Source organism: Barbus barbus, assembly GCF_936440315.1.
Source record: "Barbus barbus genome assembly, chromosome: 46".
NCBI lineage: Eukaryota > Metazoa > Chordata > Actinopteri > Cypriniformes > Cyprinidae > Barbus > Barbus barbus.
In genome coordinates, this window is record NC_136724.1 from 23,894,638 (window position 1) to 23,920,090 (window position 25,453).

The 25,453-nt window shown below is 33.3% G+C and overlaps 1 protein-coding gene across 1 annotated transcript in view; it reads left to right on the top strand.

Annotated features, from left to right (window-relative positions):
* Positions 1-25,453, top strand: part of LOC306865053 (sodium channel protein type 2 subunit alpha-like) — a 166,897-nt gene that overhangs the window by 11,867 nt on the left and 129,577 nt on the right. The window contains exon 2 of the mRNA XM_079409403.1: positions 20,841-21,148. Within this exon, the coding sequence (XP_079265529.1) occupies positions 20,882-21,148 (267 nt within the window). The 5' untranslated portion in view covers positions 20,841-20,881. The remainder of the gene's footprint in view (positions 1-20,840; positions 21,149-25,453) is intronic.

Sequence of the window (25,453 nt, forward strand, 5' to 3'; positions counted from 1 at the left end):
TTCAGACAATCAAACAAACCGGACAGGTGGAGGCACAGAGGGAGAAAAGGCCCAGTTCATCCCAACCAATGAGAATAATTACAGCTTCTTATTCACGGCAAGCAGAAAGAGACATGGTGTTGAAGCCGAAGCTCAAACAAGATTAATCTAAGTGGGTCGCGGCGGTCCGACGCTCTCCGTGTGCGAGGAAATCAATGCAAAAATTATTAAACTGATCAGGATTGTGCCATTTCAGGATGCAGCTGCGAAAAGTGGGATTGATGGTCAGGACGTTTTTTATTACGCGACACGCACTGGACTCCTTCGTTTGGTAGGACGGTAAGAATATCCAATATTAATATGATTCCGTCTGACTGATAATGTGATTTTTGCCTGTAAAATAGTTAGTAAATGGCAAATAAACTTGGTGAATTGTCTCACAAGCCCCATTTTTCTTCAGCCTCTAGAGCCAGAGGAAATCGCACAGGCCATTACAGTGATTCACAGGCCATCATTTAATGAAGACAATAACAAATAGGCTCACAAGTGAGTTGTATTTTTCTTTATCACATTACAGGAAGATCATAATGCCCTCAGGAACGGGAGAATAGAGTAGCACACTGAGAGCAGCAGCACTCGGAAACTGAACTGAGGACGTTTGGCTGTGAAAGTTAAACGCTTAGTTTATCCTCAAATCAAACGTCTGTCGTCGTTTACTCACGCTTATGTTGGTCCAAACCTATAAGAACTGACTTATAAAGCAGAATAGCTAATACTCAAAAAACTGTTAAACAAACAGTCATTTTGGGGTGTTTCCTAACATTGTGTTACTTGAAGAGAGTTGGAATATTTGGAAGACACATAAGAGAATTTTATATATATATATATATATATATATATAATGGTTTAGAATAATTTAAATTCCATAAATGTTTAGAACAAAGTCTCAAAGTAAAATCAGTAATATTATATTAAACACTATTATATATTATTAAATATTATCTTACCATTTAAAGAAACTGTTTTCTATTGTAATACATTTTATATTGTCGCATGATCCTCCAGAAATCATTCTGATATGCCAATTTGCTGCTTATTATTTTATTATGTTTGATTACTGATTATTAATAATGGTTCTAATTATTACTGATGTTGAAAAAAAGCTTATGTTGCTTTATATATATATATATATATATATATATATATATATATATTTATATATATATTTATAATTATTTTTATATTATTATTATTATTATTTTACTTTTTGTATAAACAAAATATATACATTATTTTTATGAATAGAAAGTTTAATGAACAGCATTTACTGGATATACCTATCTATTTATATATATATCTATATATAGAAACACACACACACACACATATATATATATATATATTGATGGGACTCAGGGAAGTTAAATGGCTTGTGAACACCATTTTTATGTAATGTATGGACCTGCTATGGTGAATAACTGTTGGCAAAGGGGAGGTAGACAATTAAGGTAAAACGGCAAAATCATGTGCCACATATGGGTTTTACTGAGCCACAAACAGAAGAACCCAAAAGTAGTCTACTGTGACCTCTTTGGAGTGAAATTGAAATGTGTGCCAGTGCAATGAGACACTTAATGAGAGTAAGAATGAGTGAGCGGATCTTAAAGGAGAACAGCGTGGAAACAGCAGCAGATGCAGCAGCTCTTTCAAATACGAAGCACACGCCTTTTATTTGGATATAGCAAATGTCAATATTGCTATATTGATCATTTTGTTGATTTGACATACTGATAGTGTGCCAATAACATTCTAGAACCATGCAAAATGCTATGTTAGAAACATGCTAGCAGTGAGTTAAAAATGGTATCAATGTGCTAAAACATGCCGTAAACATCCTAAATGCATGCTAAACCATGCTAGCAATGCATTAAACATGCTAGGGAAGAGTAAAACATTGTAGAAAAACATGCTAGAAACATGACTCAACATAAAACAATAGCAGTGTGTTAACACATGCTAACAACATGTTAGAAAACATTCCTAAACATGTTAGCAACATGCTAAAACAATGGCAGTGTGCTAAAACGTGTTAAAAATGTTAAAATATTTGATCAGGCAAACAACATGCTAGAAAAATGCTTAAAACATCCTAAAATGTTTTTAAAACTAACATTCCAACATCTTTAAACTTCAAACCAATCTAGTCAAGTTTACATGCTAAAACATGCTAGAAACATTATAATAATGTTAAAACATGCTAGAAACATGGTAGCAATGTGCTAAAACATGCTATAATGTCATGTGTTACAACATGCTAGCAATGTGGTAAAATGTTTGCAAAGTGTAAAAACATGCAAAAACTTATAATAGGTTAAAACATGCTTGCAATGTGTTAAAACATGTCTGCAAAGTATTTAAACATGCAGTAAACATTGGAATGTTACAAAATGCTAGCAATGTGCTAAAACATACTAGTAATGTGTTTAATCATTATAATGTTACAATAGGCTAGCAATGTGCTAAAACATTCTAGTAATTTATTAAAACATGTCTGCAAAGTGTTAAAACATGCAAGAAACATTATAATAGATTAAAACATGTTAGCAATGTGTTAAAACATTCTAGTAATGTGTTGATATGGCAGCAAATTGTTAAAACATGCAAGAAACATCATAACAATGTGTTATGATGTTTCTTGCGCTAAAACATGCTAGAAACATCATAGCAATATATTAAAACATGCTAGCGATGTGGTAAACCATGCTAGTGAGGTGTTAAAACATCAGAAAAGCACTAAAACATGCTAGAAACATTATAACAATGTGTTAAAACATGCTAGTAGAGAGTTAAACCATTCAAGAAATACCTTCTATTAATATTTCATTGCTCCAGTGCAAATAAGCGCTGTCTGTAAGTGAAAGAAAAAAAAGAGAAAGAAATTGCCCAACATGTCCATTTCATTCCAGCCAAAGTCACTTGAACTTATCACATTTGAGCTTCCAAGCTCACAAGCAGAAACTTCCCATGAGGACCTGAAGGCAGCAAGTGAGTGAAGCAGGAATGACAGCTGACACCACAGCAAGTGTCTTTAGCAATGGCGCGATTGTTTTTTAGCTGTCGCAGCCTCCCTTCGTTTGTCTCTGTGTTTAGCTGCGGTCTAACGGGGTCTCTAATAATATTTGAGTTTATGTTGTCAACTCTAGCATTCCGGGAATGCGGCGTGTGTGTGAGAGACATGCTAAAACAACAGTCTGACCCGCGGCGAGCCCATGAGCTCGGGACGAGGGCGGGCAAGAGCTGTCTGTCCTTCTTTGAAAGTGACAGCTGACCCATGGAAGGCTGACAGTGGGCAGAAATAACGCAGCTCATGTGGAGGTCTGAGGCAGGTATACGGCTGTAGAGCTGGAGCAAAGCAAGGCAAAACCCTCTGCTGAGAGTTTGCTTAAACAAACAAGAGTTAATTAGCTTTGCAGTGATGGCTGGAACCACATGTTTTATGTTTTTTAGTTTCTGCCTCATACCATCACTCTCCGTTGACACCTGGAAGCACAAGGTAGAACTTAACACTGGATTTTCCAAATTTTACACATTAGAGATATGTCTATTTGTTTATAATAATCACTACTGTAATTAACAGACTAAAGTTTTCAATTTTTTAAATGTCTCTCCCGGTCTAAGTGGGTGGTTCTTTAAATTAAATTTGTTTTAAATAATATGTTAAATAAAATTAATTTAAAAAAAGTTTTTTTAAATATCATAATTAATACAAAATAAAAATATTTAAATTAAGTAAAACAAAATAATTAATTACAAAAAAAATCTAAATAATATGATAATTATATAATATACGAATACAATTTATATGTAATTAAAAAATATATATAAATAAATTTTTTTTTTTAAATATGTAAGGGCTAAATTTAAAGGAAGCGTTACAGCATTCTATAGTTATGCTAAAACATTAGCAATGTGCTAAACATGTTTACCACATGTAAAAAATGTTATAAATATGATTAATCATGTTAGCAATATGCTAAAACCTGCTAACAGCATGGTAAAAAAAAAAACAATAGAAACGCTTGATCATGTTAGCAATATGCTAAAACAATAGCAATGTGGTAAAACCTGCTAACAACATGTTAAAAATGTTGGAAACATGCTTAATCATGTTAGGGACATGCTAAAACAGTAGCAATGTGCTGAAACATGTTTACAACATGTTAAAAAACATTCAAACATACTTAATCTTATTAGCACATGCTAAAACAATAGTGATGTGCTAAAATATGCTAAAAAGACGCAAAAATTTTTAAAAACATGCTTAATCATGGTAATGACACCAAAACAAAAGCAATGTGCTAACACGACGCTAAAAATTTTAAAAACATGCTTAATTATGGTAATCACACACCAAAACAACAGCAATGTGTTAAAATATGCTAACGAGATGCTGAAAATGTTAAAAACATGCTTAATCATGGTAATGACACCAAAACATGACATGCAAACATGCTAGCAATGTTCTAAATCATGCTGACAACACGTTACAAACATGCTAGCACTGTGTTAAAGCAGTAGTCATGTTTCTTGCATGTTAAAATGCTAGAAACATGCTTAATCATGCTAGCAACATGCTTGCTAAAAAGGTTTTTTAAAACTTTCAGACAATTGAGACCTGTTGAAGAGAGCATCGAAGTGTCTTCAATAGGCCTACTTGACAATTTGTCAAATTGCTGATTGGTTTTTTGCTCTGATTAGCATCTTAAAGTTGTAACCGTCTCACGATAGTGACTCAGTTTTAGCTTAAAAGCTCCTGGATACGTCTGCAATCAAGCACAGTCACTCGACGTGACACAGCTCCGACCCTGAAGATTTAATTCGTACCTCAAGTAGGAGCAGAACGGCTGTCAGAGATGATGACAGGCTACACCCACGCCTCAATCGCCCGCTTCTCGCTAACAGCCAGCCTTTCAATGCTAATCAGTGTATTAATCACTAATTGCTTCCCCACGCACGCAGACTGCTGTTGCCCTGGAAGGTGAGGCTTTGATTGACAGCAGGTTCAGTGGGCTGCAGTAATCACTGGGGAGAACGTACAATCCTCTCGCAGTTAGCATGCTAGCAACACGCTAATGACGAGAAGAGCGCGGCGCTCTGAAATCAATACGCCCACTGAAATCAGACTCAAGTGACTCCTCCGCTCTGGCAGGCATCTCTTAGGATGTGTTCTGCTGCTGTTTGTGAAATGTCGAGGCTGAAGGGTGAAACCTGAAGCGCCGCCGTCGTTATGCTTAATCATGTCTTGAAATTACTTCTGGAAAGAACTCATTGGAAGCATCCATTTTCCCTCAGCGCTGTCACCTGTAGAAACTAAAAACACAAATGCACGCGGTTATAACAAAGGGGTCGGCTACAAATCATCATTACTATAATGGACCAAGCAGATAATGTTTGAATTAAAGTCGATGTGTTGAACTGAACACACTTAATACAATTTCATTATTGTTTTTACTTGCTTTGTAAAAAAGTATTTTTTTAAGCATTGGAGTAATTTCTAGCATGTATATTTCTACCTCAAAATTTAATGTATAATTCAATGTGTTGCTGTTTGAAAATTGTCTTTCAAAAATATTTAGAGGCCATAAAAATAGAAAGGTGCTCAGTGCAAAACGTTTTCAATATTGCATAATCATCACAAATCAACGTTGAATTTAATTTAAATTAATTTAATTTTACATTTATTTTAACATTTAATAAAAAAACGATTTGATTTAGAAACCATTTTAACCCAGAAATTGCTAGTAAGTAAATAAACTTGAATTAACTCTAAAATTAATATAGTAAGCATATATGTGTATATATATATATATATATATATATATATATGCTTATTTTTATATATTATTTTAATTATATAATATATATATTTTTTATTTTTAGTGCAATTTAACTCTGTAAAGCCTTATATATGATATATAAAATACCAGTCTGAAATAATAATTAAAAAAAGTTAATTGAACCTTTAGAATCATTTTTCTAATGTAAAAAAGTATCTTATTTGATTATAAATCATAATCCTCAAAATTATTATTATTATATTTACAACTTCAAAAAACATAATAAAATAGTATTCATTAAAAAATAATAAAATAATATTAATCATTAGGTAATATTTTTCTGTACAGGCATTTTGTAAACAGAAATAGTAGCACAAAATACCTTATAGTAAAATTATAATATACAAGTGAAAAAAACAAGATGGTAATACTGTGGTACTTTAATACCATGTTACTTATATATTCCACTAAAGAATAAAAAAAAGTAGTACCGTAGGACAGCTAAAAATATAGAAGCAGTATGTTTACAGTGATGCTTTTAAATGGTAATATCATGGTACTGAATTATTACTATGTTCTTATACTGTGGATACTGAAAGATATTGAACTAATACCATGGTGGAACCGTAGTACATGGTATAGTAATAATATGGTACTTTTGTGAAAGTTCCCTCAATGAATTTCTTTAGAGGCATGTAAATTTGAGCTCAGATGCTCATTTACTTATGCATTGGGTTTGTTGTTGAGAAAAACCTGTTGAATATGTTCTCAACAGGAATAAAGTGCGCTGAACATCGCTTGAACATCACATGATGCTCGTGCAGAAAGCCATTGGTTTACTCTGTTCTCACTAAACAACTATCAGCTTTCATTTCACCTTGATTTCTACAATCCTCACTCATGTAAAGCTGCGTGTTAGACAGGCAGAGCACGCTCGCTCTGATGCGATGCCGTCCGGTGATTTACAAGAGTCTGTGTGAAACACAACACATGCAGGCGACTCTGTCTGATAATGTGTGCTTCACAGAGGAACGACAGCGAAGAGTCAGGGATCTCGATGAATGACAGCAGCAGAAATGTGTCTGAGACGAACAGCTGAATGCAGAATGAGATTGAACAAAATGATGTTAATTGCATACACAGTAGTGCAATGGTGGACCATATTTTGAATAGTCACAATGTATTTTATTGTAATATATTTTATATATTTTGCAGTTTTGTGAATATTTTGATGATCTTAATCTGTGTTTGGCTATTACATTTTGGCTATTTTATCGGTAGACTAGTAGATCCTTCCGTGACTTGCGAGTCTGAGAGAGTAAAGACAGATTTTAAGCTTTATTTTTAGCAGCAGAAAGGAAAGAATCAGTGAATCAGCGAGAAAAGGAATCAGAGTTTAATTGATTCAAACTATATAAAAAATATTCACTGAAGACTCCACATTGCATTTTACATATAAATATAACATAATTTTTTATTTTTATTTTTGACTATATTTGAATATACTTAAAATCTATAATAAATAATACAATATATATAATACTTAAAATAAAAAAAATACAAATGTAAATATATGTAGGTCAATAATATGTTTAATAACATTGAAAACATTATATATATATACTGTATGTGTATTTTTTTTCAAGGATGCATTAAATTGAACAAAAGTGACAGTAAAGACATTTATAATGTTACAAAAGATTTTATTGCAAATAAATGCTGACCTTTTGAACTTTCTATTCATCTGTGAATCCTGAAAAATAAAATGCATCACGGTTTCCACAAAAATATGAAGCAGCACAACTGTTTTCAACTTATAATAATCGATAATAATCAGAAATGTTTCTTAAGAAGTAAATCAGCATATTAGAATGATTTCTGAAGGGTCATGTGACACTGAAGATGCTAAAAATTCAGCTTTGATCACAGAAATAAATTACATTTTAAAAGATGTTCACAGAAAAAACAGCTATTTTACATTATAATAATATTTCACATTTTTTTCATGTATTTTTGGTCAAATAAATGCAGCTTTCGGTGAACAGAATAGATTCTTCTCCAAACATGAACAAATCTTACCAGCCACAAACTTTTGAATTGTAGTTTTTGTCTTGAATGTCATTAAAAGATAGAGATAATTAATTTTAGCTAGTTGTTACTAACATAAATACCACAGAGAGCAGGGTTTCTGCATATGTGTGATTCAATTAAACCCTGCTTTGTAATGATAATAACGCTCTTGTCTTCCAGTCGTGATCGAGTCATGTCGTTGTTGTTGTTTCTCCATTCGTCTAATTCTTATCTCAGCGGTGAGCACGTCTGATCCATCACTCCAGAAACAATGAGCGTGACTGACATTACTCAGCGCGGTCATTTACCCTGTTAATTAAGGACACGAGGCTCTGAGGAGTTGAGCTGCCGTTGTCTTCAGATTGAAGCGTCTTCATAATCCTGCTGGGATTGAATAATTCAGTCATAAATTGCTGATAGTAAAGATCTGCTCACTTACGACGGCCTCAATGATCCAGGCTGACCTTGTTTCTGTTTGCAGTGATGGTTTAATCAGTCCATCCTCTCTTAAAATCACCCTGAGACGTCCTGAGATGATGCTGTGTGAGTCTTGACTGTAGACGTATAACAAGATGGAAAATTGCAATGCATTTAGTTAAAAGAGCCAATCTCTGGATTTTACATTAGATATTAATGCAGTGTTTAGTGTTGTCAGTGTTTAATTTTAATTAACGCTAATAACCCTGGTGTGCAGTGTAAACTGAATTAATGGCCGGCCGGTAGATAAACTGATTCCTGCAGCTGATTTAGTTCAAGTTCTTGGTTACAGCAAGCAGATGAAGCTCATCAGCGATGCAGAAAACGCTGCATGACCCGAAGGATTCATACGCTGTGTGCAAGTCAATCAGGGTTCACATGCATGAATATGTGGGTCAGAGACATATACATACAGTGTCTAATTATTTCTCTGGACGTTCACAGGACATTTCCTCATATATATGCAGATCGTTACAGTCCAATCTGGTTTTATGGGAGCCAGTCTCCGGGTATCTATTTAGAGATGCTTTATGAAAATGGAAATAGTCCGAGAAATGGAAATATTCATGGCTGGACGACAGCCATATCAATAATCAACCGGATCAAGTGCAAAGAACTCACAGTATGTTATATTATACATACACTGAAAAAAAGAAATGGTGTAGGGTTTGCTTGAAACAATATTCACTCAGAAATTGTTAGTAAATTTCACATATAATTACTAAAATGGCAAGTAACACACTGAATTAAATGTGAAATTTGGACGTAGAAAGACTAAAATAGTATGTTCTAGTAAAAATACTATGGTAGGTTTACAGTATCTGAATAATTTTGTTTTTTATTATATTTTATTTAGATTTTTTACACTATAATTGTCCACTACCACAAATAATTTAAAGAATAATTAATTTATATAAAAAAAAAATAATTCTACCATAATGTTTTTCTAAACCTGAATTAACCCTCTGAGCCCGACAAACGCGAATACGCGTTTTGGGGCAGATTTTCCTGATAAGGCAGAAATGAGCTTGAATTACTCTGCCATTTTTGATCGTTCAGATAAGAGCAATACACCATTCGAATCTGTAAGGGGTCTTCTTTTATTTGTATTCACTCATAATAACAACTAAACTTTGTGCTTTTGAAGAATTAAGAAAACAACCAGGGTGCGCTCTCTGTCTTCTCCGTCTCCGCGATCTGTTTTCAGAAATGCGTCTCTAAAATGAAGTGTAACTCAGCGAATAATCAACACACAGACATGAGAGTTATCTCTATAGAAAGCTTGAAGTGTCTTCTTTCAAATGAAGTAAGTCATATCGAAAACAAATATTCTGTGATGAAGTAATCCGTATGAAACCAACACCATGTTCAGTCTGTCCCGTCTAACTCATTATTTCTAATGAGATCCCGCCCCCTCGCGTTCACATGCAAATAACCACGTGACGCGCGCGCGCTTGGAGACGCCCAACAACAAACACGGAGACTGTTCATTGCTGATATACTGTTAGTTTCTGGAAGAAGACGCGCTGAGTAAAGGCTGCTGATCGATCTAATGAGTAAGTAATGTTTATGTTTTGCATTAGTTAACTGTTATTGTGACATAAACTTGAACACATTACTAGATGGGTTGTTCCCAAAGTACAACACGATGCATGCTACGCATCTAAGAATGTTTAGACCATGTTTATTATTAATAATCTGTTCACAAATATATTTGAATAGTGTGCTAAACGATAACAATTAGCTATCAGATATAAAATATCCTTTTTTTATATTACGAAGTACATCCTTTTATAGTACAAAGCATGCGTGAGTCTATGACTGCAGAATCATATCTTTTATACTATAAAATCATACATGATGTTCAGGATGGCTATATGACTACAAAATCATAGTTGGGTTTTCCCCAAACTATAATTCCTGACTAAAATGTTTGAAATCCAGTAAAACATTTTATAAAACAATAAAAGTAATATTAGAGTACACTGTAACATGATGAATGCTACGAGTCTAAGTATGTTTACAACATGTTTATTATTAATAGCCTACTCTGTTCAAAAATAGATTTTAATAGCGTGCTAAACAATAATAATTTGTTTCTGAAAAATAAAATGTCTTTTTTTACGATAATACAAAGCATGAATGAGTCTATGACTACAAAACATATATATATATATATATATATATATATATATATAGATGCTCCTGATATAAACATGCTCACAAATGTTTTTTCTCTTTTTTTGGTTGTTTGTATTTTATTGAATCAGACACCTGCACCACAGATGAATCCTGCTGACTTTCAGTCTCTTCCAACTGTTTTCCTCGCTGCAGCAACATCAGAAGTTCAGAATCTGTTGCAGGAACGAGTCACAGTCTGTTCACATCTCTGTGGTTAGATCAGTGTGCACAATAATGTGTCTTTGACCTTCATTATGTATGTTTTGATTATACTGTGTTGTAAATAAAATACAAATCATTTTAAAAGCCCATTTTTTCAGTCTCCTCACACTCGCTTACCTGCCTCAGTCACAGTCACACTGATAGGCCATTAGCAGCTTTAGGGGAGGGCCCTTTGTCTCTCAGGTGAGAACCACTTAATATTCAAGACCATTACCACTCCCTCGCATATTGGCTTTAGATCACAAAACATGTCTTTAAAAATGTAAATCAATATATTGTTTTCTGTGAATGAGTAAGCAGAATGATTTTCACATAATTGTGAAGTAAAAATTCTAGCCTACAAGATCTGGTTCTCAAGAGTCTTGTAAACAATTGTTCTGTATGTGTTTTATGGTCTTATTTCAGTGACTTCAAAATTTTTGTTTTTCACTAACCATGCATAAACGTTGTTTTCTCAAAAACACAATCATGTACATAAATGCTGCTAACATATTAGTGTAGCCCTGTTTGTGCTGTTTACAGTGTTATTAGACTTTAGCCATTTATATTTTTATAAGCAACTGAAAAAAGCACAAATGTCAAGGCATGTTGAAAGTTCTCCAGGCCCCCAAAACACCCTCAGGGCCCAGAGGGTTAAAGTGAAAAGATGAGGACACTGCCAAATTAAAAATTAAAATTCATCATAAGAGTATGGAGAAAAACAATATCTGGCTTGTTAATAATTGAGTGAACTATTTAAATAGTAAAATTTTAGTATCATTGATAGACTTTTAAATTTTTTTAATTAAAATTTTGAATAAGTTTTTATTTATTTATATATTTATATCTATACTTATTGATTTATTATCAATTTTCATTGTAATTTTAGTTGAATTTTTAGTTTCGTTTAAAAATATCTCTTTTTATAAATAATTAAAAAATATTTTTTATTAATTAAATTTGAAGTTTGAAAGTTTGAAGTTTAAAGTTTGAAAAATGTCTATTTTTATATAATTTTAAACAAATTTTATAAATAATTAAATATATTTAAATACATTTTCTTTATGTTCATTTTAGTTTTTTTTCTTTTTTTTTTCTTTTATTGTTGTTGTTTTATAATTTTTATTTTAGTTGTAGTTATTTCAGTGGGTCAAGTTAAACTGAATGCAAACTAAATTAAATAGATTTTATTTCAAGTAACGAATCTTGTGGCTTTACTCTTTTAATTTTAGCTAACTACAATAACCTTGCTGTTAAAGGCACTTTATCTTATACTGTTGAGTGCGGCGCGTGTGAAATGTCAGAGTTAAATGAATTAATATTCTCAAGCATGAGGCGTGATGTTAGCCGCGGCGTCTCGCGCTTCTCTAGGGCTCTTTGTCCGGCGGCTGACATTCTCACTCTTGTTTGCGTCTGCGGCGCACGAGGGAGCGTTGATGATGTCATCGCTGATGCATGCCGCTGGTGGCAGAGACTGCACTGACATTTGACTTTGGCTCTGGATCTTCTCTCAATGTCGAGTGTGACGATATGAGCACCAGCGGCACAGCCTCGTGACTGAAGCCTGAGGAATTCCCCACACACACACACACACACACACACTCACAGACACACACACTCACACACACAGACACACACACACACACACACACACAGACACACACACACACACACACACACACACTCACACACACACACACAGACACACACACTCACACACACAGACACACACACACACACACACACACACACACACTCACACACACAGACACACACTCACGCATACACTCACACACACACACGCACGCTCACGCATACACCCACACACACACACACGCACGCTCACGCATACACTCACACACACGCTCGCACACACACACACGCACCATACCACACACACAGACACACGCACAAATTTGCAAAACCATACACTAATTCTCAGCCTTTGACTAAGTTTTCAATTTCATAAAACACTTTTTGCAAAACACAACACACAATTCTCTATGTAACACAGAAATTAATATTATGGCAAAGCTGTTGCAAATGTTTGCTTTTGAGATGTGTTTGTGATATTTTGAATGCAGTGCTTCATTTGGCAAGAGATGTGAGGCATTTTGCATTTTGTGTACAATTCTTGGATTTTTGTGTAAAGTTTTGAAAATGTGTGTAAGAAGTGTAAGCAGAGTGCCAAGAAGCTGACGTTCACGCATGAAGCGTTTCTATTGATCCCTAAACATTTAGGGGACTTTACCAATTTTTTTCTGGGATATTTCCTTCGAAAATGAAACTTAACCAGAGTGTCCTCAGCGGCTCAGATGGAGGGAGTCTAGGGAGACTCCTATGTTCGCTGGTGCATCTCAAAACACAACACTTGAAAAGCCTCTCTGGCGCTGATATTATCTCCAGCAGCTAATGTTACAGCAGGAAAACAGTAATGGCGGACTGCTGCTTGTCTGCTAATAGGGCAGAGAGCGTCACAAATGGGTGGGACGTTTTCCCTACGGTGACGTGTACAAAGGGTGAAATCTGGAACTGCTTGTTTGGAGAGACTGTTTATGATTTATCGGTATTATAAAAAAATGAGTGGTTGGAGTTTTACCATTATAGGCTGGTTGTTTTCACACACTGTGGCCACCAAACTGTGTTCAAAAGTGATTTTTGCATAATAGGTCCCCCATTAATGCATATGAATCAGAATTGTAAATATATCACGTTGTCCTCGTAATCTTGAATGAAAATTTGCCATGCAACTTAATGCATATGAACACATTCATACATTTATGAACATAGTAGTTAGTTGCATTGTTAAATATCTAAATAAATGTGAATATATCATTGAATGGAGGGTATATGAGGCTGATGGGGATGTGCAAATACACGACTGACATTGGCTTGTTTAGTTTGTTTGCGTGGCCTGGAACGGTCGGAGCCGTTTAAACACACGGCCGTGATGTCTCTGTCAAGCTGCTCTCCTTCATAGGCATCAGAGACGTTCCAGACGCCTCCGCAGCGTCCTGAGGAGACCCGCATCTCTGAGCAGAAATGAGAGCATTATTCAGACAGACCCAAACATGCACCCTAATCAGTGTGCTCAACTTTAACAAACATCCAAGCATCCCTAAAACAACATTCTCCATATCTCTTGTTGTTAATGTCAAAGGTCATGTTCAGTCAAACTATTTCGGAGCAGTGTTATTTTAGTATCATTGATATAATATTACAGTTTTTTTTGTTAATATTTTGAATGAAATTTAATTTTTAGATTTTGTTTTTAATTTTAGTTCAAGTTTTGTTTTGTTATTTTTTATTAGTTTTAGTGTTTTTTGATGTTAGCCTATATAGTATATATTAATTAGTGCTGTCAAACTATTAAAACATTTTAAGTTTTTCTCTACATAATATATGTGTGTGTATTTATTTTGTATATATAAATACACACACATGCAGTATATATTTTGAAAATATTTACATATTTATATATTAATATTTATATATTTTATATTGTAAATAAATATATTTAATATATAAACATTTTTCTTAAATATATATACATGCATGTGTGTGTATTTAATACATACATAATAAATATACACAGTATACACACATATATTATGTAAACAAACTTTTATTTTGGATGCGATTAATCGCAATTAATCGTTTGACAGCACTAATTAATAAATGTTGCTGCATTATTTTATTTTATTTTAGGTTACAATCAATTATCCTACTTAAACACCTGTAAAAAAAAATAAAATCAATACTGCAGTATATGAGATATTTTAAAGGAATACGATCATTATTCATTCTAAATGAACTGCATTCAAATTCAATTAACAACTTTGGTTAATTGAATATATATATTTTAAGTATGCATTACTAGCTAGAACTCTAAACACACTTATTCCTTATTATAATTATTTTTACATATTACAGAAGTAAACACAGTTGAAATAATTTATATGTAAGCAGCTTGTTTATCAAACATGAAAAAATATTTATTTTGTAGACATAAATTCACTGAATAGAAGCTATTTTCATACAGAAATTAGTAGTAAATTTGACAAATAATTACAAAAATGGCAAACGACACTGAATTAAACATGAAATTTTGAAGAAGAAAGGCTGCAGTTAAATTGAAAATAATAGTAATAATAGTATTATAAAATTATAAAATAGTATTTTCTTGTAAAACAAATGTATTATTGTTATTATTCATTTATTATTATTATTATTATTACTATTATTATATTTTTTTACATTGCATATATGCACAATTTTTGTTTGGCTATTAAAACGAAACTACATTTTAGATGAAAAGCTTTAATAAATAAATAAATAAACTAAAATAATAATAAAAAATCTGAATATTTTATTAATATATTCATAGTACTATATTAATATTAGTAATATGTTAATAATATATAAATGAAGTAAATAATGTACATACTGATATTCACTTATTATTTTTATATTATTTACATATTCACTTATTATTGAAAGTACTATATCAGAAAAGAAAAACATGAAGCTTTTATATACAGTATATATGTATATAATTTATAAAAAATACAAATATTACAAATATTATATTTTTATATATTTATATTACAGTTTTTTTCAATTGCTAACATCCCTTTGTCTAATCTGTAGTCACATTTTCACAGCCGTCTGTTGTGACCATACCTTTAACACAATTCATGTTGTATTCACACAATATTCAGTCAATTAACACATTTCTAAAATGTTTAAATATTCTTTTCACACAAGCTTACCCCATACCAAAAATCATGCATATTTCTTATCTTTTTTACAAATGCTTAAACACAGCATGACAGAAATGAAAAGATCTAATGTTCCAAACTTTAAATATAGTGTAAAGCCTCTACTTCTGCAACAAGTAGTATTTTAATTACTACTGTAATAATTAAGAAATAGCTGATTCCAATCTTAATGAATAATTCCAAGTCTTTCCATACAAGGCCATGCACAATAAAAAAGGCACTCTTTGGATTGGTTTTGTTCAAAACAATACAGAACAACACAGAGATGCATAAAAATAAAGAAAATATTTGGAGGAGGGAGAGTTGAGCGAGGGAGAGGAATAGTTGGGATGAGGAAAAGGACTGGTTGGACCAGGAATGTCTGGTTTGGTTCAGCTACCCAATCAGACATCAAGAGACTACAGCAGACAGTCAGGACTGCTGAGAGGAATATTATTTTATGAATATTTTATATATGAAACATGTTGAACTCTAAACCTGCTAGAAAATCAAAGCCATAAATCTAAACAAGCTGTATTCCAAATTTGAGGTTGATATCTCAAAAAATTAGCATTCAGTAAGATTTTGTTTGGGCGCAGTATCAAATTTTCCCCATTAGATGCCAGCAAAACTCAGCTGGTGCACACAGTGCTTGGATTTGTGATTTACACATTTGAGTTTTTCTTTATCAAATATTACAAGCACACACACACAATTATAGCTGCATTATTTATCCAGTTTACTCTGTAACATGCAGAAGCAGAAAACAGGAATAAAGCAAGTATTAGACCCTTTATAGACCAAACCTGAAAAAATGGCACCATCTGGTAAAAAATAGTAAAAAAATTAATTTTGAAGCCTTGCCAACAGAATGAAATTCTATTAACAAAATTTGCATCATTTTACAGTTAAACGGCACTGCGATTAAAAATAGCAATGGGTTTCAATGGGGACATTTTTGTCCAAACGGTGCTGAGTGTTTCACTTTTTTGTACCTAGTGTAAAATAGATTTATTAAAGGAAATGCGGGTGGAATATTAAAACACACCTGAGCCAAAATGTATGCAGTTAGCATTAACACAGGCAAAATGATCAAAAACAAAACTAAAATGGACAAAAATGTCTATAAGGGTGCACAAGGGATGATAATACATAACTGACACATTTATACAGAGAAAAACAAAAATTGTTCATTTGTGAACTGCACATGTAAATAACATATCTGTACATTCATGTTTTTGTTTGTTTGTTTGTTTTTAATCACTGACAGCAAATTAATTTTGCCAGTAAAGCCTTTACTGCTGCATTTCTGTCACTTTTCTGTTACATTCTATAAAGTACTGATGACCCTTCACTATTCTGTACACATGCTATCTAAAATGAGTCCACTCACACACACAAAGATGAACTTGCTGGCTGAATTATTATTATTATCATTGTTGTCCTTATATTTTGTAATGGATCTCGTATTGTATGTTCTATACAGGTCAAACTGAGACATGATAAGCAATGCAGTTTTTGCAATGCCATTAATTGTTAGCATTTTGACCATCTATGCACTATAATTGACTACATGTTCCTGTTGGATAGAGCACCAGTGCTAATGTTTTGACCGAATGACTTGATTTTGAATCAGGCTTGCTGTGTTTTGAGAAAAAGGTATTCAGCATTTTGAAATGTAGAGTTTGTATTTATTTAACAAAATGTGGTTTTGGCCAGAAAATGTACTATTTGGCTAACTGTGTGATGTAGGTGTTAAGAGTTTAGAAAAAGTACTTTAAGTGTTGGTAAACGCTTGTTAGCAATTGAAAAAAACTGTAATATAGTAATAGTATTAATCTATTAATAATATATCAATGGTACATACTGATACTTTAAATGCATATTTTTAATATTCTATTCACTTTTATCATAATATCAGTAAAGATGTGTCTGATGCATCATTAATCTTGAGCTGCTCTGAAGGATGTGTGATGTGGAAGTGTGTGTGGGTGCGGATGCTGTGAAAGCTGGACGCTGCAGGGTTCGCTCGCTCTCAAAGGAGAAACCGTAGTCAGAAACACTGCTGCCGGGCCACTAAACAATTCCGGCGCGGTGGGTTTTTGTTCAGTTCTGCTGGACACAATGTGGCTCCACAGCCTTCCAGGCGGCGCTCCTCAAATGGTATGGAAATAAAGAGTGGGATTATGCTGAGGAAGGACAGGAGCGCTTGCCAAAATCTGCTTAACCCCTCATTCTCAGGAGAGCTAGACTAGAGCATTGAATGAGTCTGGTTGTAATATTAGATTTAAGAAAGACAACGTTACTGGTGTTTATCCATCTAAGACCCACTGCTATGGCAGTATTTCTGTCTTGTTTTCCAGCACAAATATCTAAATATTCTTCAATCAAGATACATTTACTTGAGAAGCAAAATGACTTAAGATATTGAAAAATTTTGATCAAACTTTTGTGAGCTTTTGCTTTAAACAAGAATAAAGATCTGCAAATGAGGTCAGAAAATCAGCTTAATTTAAAGGAAAAACCAAATTATTTTTCTGACCCCACAGACAGACATTTTTGTTCTTGTTTTAAGCATAAAGTCACTTAATTTTAATACTTAAAAAAAAAAATTATTTGGAAAATAAGACATGTCATTTTGCCACAAGGTGGTTGTATCTTGATTTAAGAATATTTAGATATTTGTACTGGAAAACAAGAGGAATAACATCATTTATGCAAGTCTTTAAATTCTGATTGGACGAGCTAATTCAAGTTAAAAATTAAAAATATATATATTTTTGTTAATTGAAATGCTAACACTTTACAAAAAGTTCCCATTAATCATTAATGCTGAAGTAACATTAACAAAAATGAACAAAACATATGTATTATTATTATTAATAATAATAATAATGATAATAATGTTAGTTCATGTTGGCTCAGGTCTAAGAAATAATCAAACAATTAAGCAATTCCTGGTTATAACAATGTATTAGTAAATGTTCAAATTAACATTAAATATGATTAGAAATTAAATATGATTTAGAAATATTATAAATTTTTAGTTCATGTTAACTAATGTAGTTAAGTAATGTTAACTATTAGAACTGGAACTAATGTTAACAAGTGTAAAAAATAAAATAATAAAATAAAATATAAAAAATAAAATAAAATAGTACCATTGGATGAAAAATAGGAAATATTGCCTTGGCTGATATATAAGTTAAAGTTAAAATACTAAATTTACTAACTAAAAAAATAATAATAAAAATGATGAAAACACGATTGACAAAATGATTAAAGATTAAACTTGAATTAAAAATTCAAATCTAAGGATAAAATCTAATTCAAAATATTACTAATAAATACTAAAGTAGCACTGCTAACCATGCAGATACTGTGGTAAAGCAAAATCTCTACCATCTGAGACATTTCTACCATCGAATGGCCCGTAATCATCATCTCTGAAGTCTAATATCTATGAGAGCTGAATGTTTAGGCTAAACATCTGGTTGAGGTTTGAAGAAGCCACTTGTTGAGACTGAGCTGTTGTTTGAGCTCAGCAATGGCTGGGATTTCAGTGCAGATGTTCCCATTATGCCGTGTGATTTGTGGCTCGAACAGAGGAGAAATGATCTCTCGTCCAATCATTTAGTCGAACGCAGGAACAGATGGTCCGATCTGCGTTAAGAGCACAGTTGCGCTCTGGAGCTCGTCTGATGTGGATAATAGTATCTTCTTATTTACAGACACGCAGCAGCATCAGGCGTCAGAGAGAGTGTCGTGTTTGTTCGCGTCCAAATGAGCGAAACCATGGCACTACAGACCAGCTGCTGTAATGAGTCTGAATGAGAGACACGTGGATCAAAACATAAAGATCAAACACAGGACACGGTTCTGGTGGCTTCGGGAAAATAATTACGAGCAATGAAGTTCATGCAGTTTGCTAAACAATTGTTTCTCATAGGCAACGATGGAGAGCAGCTGGTCGTTTGCTTTGAGTCACAAAATCCTTTCTTTTAATTAATTCCTCATTCTTTTATTCCTTTACCAACTAACTTAAGAATGAAGTTAAGAATATTTTGGAATCCAAATACATTTTTTAGAACATTCGTTTTTAGAATTAATTTTCTTAGAATTGTTATTTACTTAAACTTAAGAATTTGTCATTGTAAATAACCTCTTAAAGTTAGGATAACCTCCAAATTCTTAAGAATTTTACAAGAATTGCACTTTGCATGAACTTTCTATTAATGATTTTATTGCACTTTACGAATTGCTTTCTTATGAAGTTTTTCGTGATGTTTCGCAAAGATGTTTTTCCTGAGAAATAAACCCATATAAATTCCTCTAGATTAAAAAAAACTAACAAAAAAAACTTTTTCTCAAGCTCAGATTTGTCAGTATACCAAAGTCTGCAATTAAAATTCATATTTCATATACTACTAGTCAAAAGTTTGGAATAATTAAGATTTATTTTATTTGAAAGAAGTCTCTTCTGCTCGCCAAGGCTGCATTTATTTGATCAAAAACTGTAATATTGTGAAATATATATATAAATATATTATTTCTGTGATGCAAAGCTGAATTTTCGGCAGCCATTAATAAAGTCTTCAGTCTTCAGATATTTACTCTTGGAGCCACATTTAAACCCCAATATCTCTGGAGTTGAATCATATAGGGCCTTAAAAATGAGAATGCTAAAAAACTATTATTGAGAGCCAATTTGTAAAAGGATGTTAGGATATCTTTAATCCATCTTGAGTTACAGCCATGCAAACTTTGGGAAAAAAAACCTCAAAAAGTGTTTTTTGAGCAGTCACCAGTGGCAAATACTGCAACAAAGATTGCTAAAGTTAACAGATTTTAGGAACAGATCAACCAATTTCTGTGTAAAACTAAAATAATGCTGCTGTCGTCTTTATGAAGTCATTTTTCTGCCCCTGTAATTTGGCAACAAATGTCAGGTGAAAATGTCATGTTTACTCTTGAAGCCACACTGAGATCCCAATATCTCTGGACTTGACTTAAATAGGGTCTTAAAAATGAGGCTGCTAAAAGAAAAGTTTGTTAAAAACCAACTTCTAAAAGGCTATTAGGATATCTTTCATACTTCTTGAGTTACAGCAATGCAAACTTTGGAAAAAAACTCAAAGTGTTTTTCCCCCCAATTTTGAACAGTCACCATTGGCAAACACTGCAACAAAGATTGCTAAAGTTACAGTAAGAGATTTTACTAACAGACCTACCAATGTCTGTATAAAAGTATAATATGATAGGAGAAAATATCTGAGATAAAGCCGATACTTTGATGAAATTGCAATAATACAATACGTTCCTCTCTCCTCACCAGCTGTGAAGTAAGCACTTGGACAGGAGGCTCAGGATGAGAAGATGGCAGCCATACAGTTTCCACCGGGTCCTGACAGTCTACACCGGTTCACTTGTGAGTCCCTGGCTGGAATCGAGCAGCGGATCGCCGAGGAGGAGGCCCGCAATGCCAAGAAGTACCAGGAGGACCGGGGCGAGGTGGAGCCGCCCAAGTCCCGGGCCGACCTGGAGGCCGGAAAGCAGCTCCCGCGAATCTTTGGAGACATTCCTCCTGGACTGGTGGGCGTCCCTCTGGAGGACATCGATCCGTTTTACTTCCAGAACAAGCGAGTGAGTGATCGGCACCACAGCAGACCATATAGTCTGAACATACTGCTGAGATGAGGATAAAGATTCACCAAAGTGCCTTTAGTCCAGCTTTACCGAAAATCATGATGTTAATGTTTATAATATCTTCACTATGTGCTATAGAGTATATATTGCTTTACGTAAGATATATTATATATCCAACTTTACATACAGAGTTCTGCAATATTATAGCTACTTTTTGTGATGATATAAACAATCAAGCAGTTGAGATTTGCTATGTAGTATATATCGCTATGTGAGTGTATATATGTGACCTTATATTTACCTATATATATATATATATATATATATATATATATATATATATATATATATATATACCTTATATGAGACCTATACTTAAATGTGACCTTGGAGCACAAAAGCAGTCATGAGTAACACAGGTATATTTGTAGCAATAGACAAAAATACATTGTATGGGTCAAAATTATCAATTTTTCTTTTATGCCAAAAATCATTAGGATATTAAGATCATGTTCCATGAAGATACTTTCCTACCGTAAATATATAAAAACTTAAATTTTGATTAGTAATATGCATTGCTAAGAACTTAATTTGGACAACTTTAAAGGCGTTTTTCTCAATATTTTGATTTGTTTTTGCACCCTCAGATTTTCAGATAGTTGTATCTCGGCAAAATATTGCCTAAACCATGCATCAATGGAAAGCTTATTTATGGAGCGTTCAGATGATGCATAAATCTCGATTTAAAAAAATTGAGCCTTATGACTGGTTTTGTGCTCCAGAGTCACATACTGTATAAACTTTATATAAAGAGCTGAGCAATAATACAGTTACATTTTGCCACAATATAAACAATCACACAGTTGAGATTTGTTATATCGCTTGACATAAATGCACTTCACATAATTATATTATCTGTGTGTGGCCAAAGTTAGATATACTATGCATTAAACTTTATATAAAGAGGTCTGGAATAATATTGTTACATTTATGATATAAACAATCAAGCAGACAAGATTTGCTATATAGTATATACCACTTTACATAAGTATGTAAGTACTATGTAAATATTCAACTATATATAAAGAGATAAGTGATAATATTTTTGCAACAAGATAAACAATCACTCAGTTGAGATTTGATTCATAATGTATATCGCTGTAAGTGAGTGCATTTATGCATATATACTGCAAATCAAGTTGGATATACTGACTTAAAAAAAAATATATATATACAACTTTATATAAAGAACTGGCTTATAATGTAATTACATTTTGCAACAATATAAACAATCGTGCAGGAGAGATTTACTATATATATATATATATATATATATATATATATATATATATATATACACGTACAGATAAAGTTGTATATATGTATATCCAACTTTTAATATATTGCCAGGCAATAATATAGTTACATTTTATGACAGTAAAAACAATCATATAATATGTATTTCTTTACGTGAGTGTAAGGACATATTTTTGTCCTTCTGCAATATTCAGATTAGTTATGTGTTTTTCGGTGGTTGATCTGTGCATTCTTACCAGACGTTTGAGATCAGAAGCATCCCAGTTCTCTACCCTGGTCAGAAAGGTTTAAATATGAGCAAAAAAAAAACCCAGAAGCAAACAATGAGCATCAGTAAAGGGCAGCGGATGTGTTTGCGCTGAATCAGAGAGCTGCAGGAATACAGACAGATGAATAGCATGAGTCAGTGAGCCGCTGTTAATGCCACCGCTGCTGCGCTGGCTTTCACAAGCACACAAATCTCCATTTCTATGGATTTCAGCTAAAAGTTTGGACTTCAGACTCTTTAGATGCCATTTTCGGTGAGGAAATGTGCGCTGTTTAGGCTTTTCTAAGCCGGTGGCTAATGCTAAGAAAGATGAATTGACACTTAACAGGACCTAAAAGTTTGGCCTCGTCCTTTTCATTGCAAGCCGACACTCATTTTGATAAAATGAAATATTATGTCTTAAGCCCTGTTTGGACGGGATTAGTTTAGCATCCGGAGCTCATGACCGTACATAACAGCCACATCCAGACAATAAACACTTCTATCAATGAAATCACAGGCGTCAGTAATTTAATAATGTTCATAATTGTAAACTAATCTGGGCTCATAACATTGCTGGTTTGACTTTAGTGTATCGTGGACTGTCCTGGTGAAAAATGATCACTATGTTTCCACGTGGCTCTCACACTTGTCTGGTTTGTCAGTGTATTAAGTGCACTTGTTGACACCGTCGAGCTCTGCGAGTGATAAAGGACATTCAGAAGAAGAGAAGCGTTCCACTGGAGTTCATTCACTCTCTACAGAATAGTGTACAAAAGCTGTCACTGGGGCAGTATTGTTATTTACCTCTAAAAGGTGTATATCAGTACCTTAAAAGTGCATATTTGTGCCTAAATGGTGCATAATAGCTTTTGAAAAGGACCGCTTTTGTACCTTTTTTTTTTCTGAGAGTGTATGATGTTACAAAACACCAAAGGGTGTTTGATATAAATATAAATTAACATATAAATATATATAAAATAAATAAAAATTAAAGAATTAAAAAATAAATAAATACGTAATAAATGCGTTCTAAAAATAAATACAGAAAATAATTAATATAGGGACAAAAATAATAAAAAAATGAGGACTAAATTTTATTACAAATGAATTGTATTTGTTTTATTAAGTCATTTTTTCCTTATTAGATTTATTTATTTATCATTTCTGCAGGTTTGGTGCTCTGTATCAGAGCAATAAACAGGAAAGCAACAGTGTTAATGTTGTAAAAGTCATTGATTATGAAACTAATTTCAACTGTAAAGCAGCTCTACGTTATTGAGTTAAGTGTTGATTCAGTTCAGTTCAAGGCTGCAAAGTTGATTAATTTGGAAGCTAATTCAGTTTCAGCTAAAGATGACAATAGTGTCATTCAGAGCAATTCAGTTCAATGTTGATTCAATTCAGTTCAATAAGATTGTTAATGTTATAAAAAAGCATGAAACAATTAAACTGCTCAGAAGTGACATTTATAATGTAACAAAAGATTTCTGTTTCAAATAAATGCTTTCAAATGCATCAAATTATTTCAAATGTAGCAAATGAATTAGAATGAAGGATCATGTGACACTGAAGACTGGAGTAATGATGCTGAAAATGTAGCTTTGGTCACAGAAATAAATTACATTTTAACAGATATTCACATAGAAAACAGCTATTTTAAATCATAATAATATTTCATAATTTATTAACAATAATTTATACATTTATAATAATTTACTTAAAAATATATATATTTTATTTGTTTGTTTTAACTCTATTTTTATTGTATATTGTTGTGTTGTAAAGTTCAAATTAAATTTTGCCTGTAAAGCAGCTCTGCAGACGATAATTCTAAATCCAGATGATATTTCTGAATATCAATTGTCTTTTAAACCACTAGTGCACTATATTACAAGTCTTCTGAATTCATATGATAGCTTTGAGCTCGTTCTCCTCAAACCTGGCTTTTAGCCTTAGGCCTCAAATCTCATTCGAAGCTTGGCAAATCTGCTGGATAACTGGGTTTGTGTTTTGAGCACAGATGATGACAGACGTTTCATTTTTGACTGAACTGTTGGTGGTGGATGTGTTGTACATGTATTTACTTCTCAGCGCTTGGCTTGGATTTCCCTCTGCCCTCTCCAGATCCGCTCATGTGGACCTGCAGTTGGCAGATGATATCCCAGAGGAAATGTGAGGAAAGTGGAAACAAACACAGGCAAACTTGACCTAGATGTTACATAAGAATAGAGAACACAAGGGCAGAGAAAGCCAGCTATTTGCAGAGGTTACAAAGGTCACGAGAACGGCTCCTGCTGGAGCAAAGACGCCGCTTTAAAGCACACTGATCCTGATGCTGTCCGCCTGCAATTATTCTCCTGGCATTATTTATGTGACGGGAGCTGGCGTAAATCGAGCTCTGCGAGGGGGGCCATGAATCCTGGGCAACCGTGAGGCGTGTTTGTGCCGCGGGAGAGAAACGCTGCAGACGGGAGTCCCCCGAGAGCGCCGATCCTCCCGCTGAGCCCGTAGTAATGTATTTGCCTGTTGTTTGCACTCCGAGCATCTCTTCCTGCTTTATCATTATAATTACAGTTTGTTTGAACAATGTATTTATATGCTCTTATCACAAAAAAAGTTATTTTTATCAAGTTTGGTTCGGTAAAGATGCATTAAAATGATCAAAAGTGTTACATTGATAATGTAACAGAAGATTTAGATTTCAAACAAGTGCTGTTTGTGAACATTCTATTCTT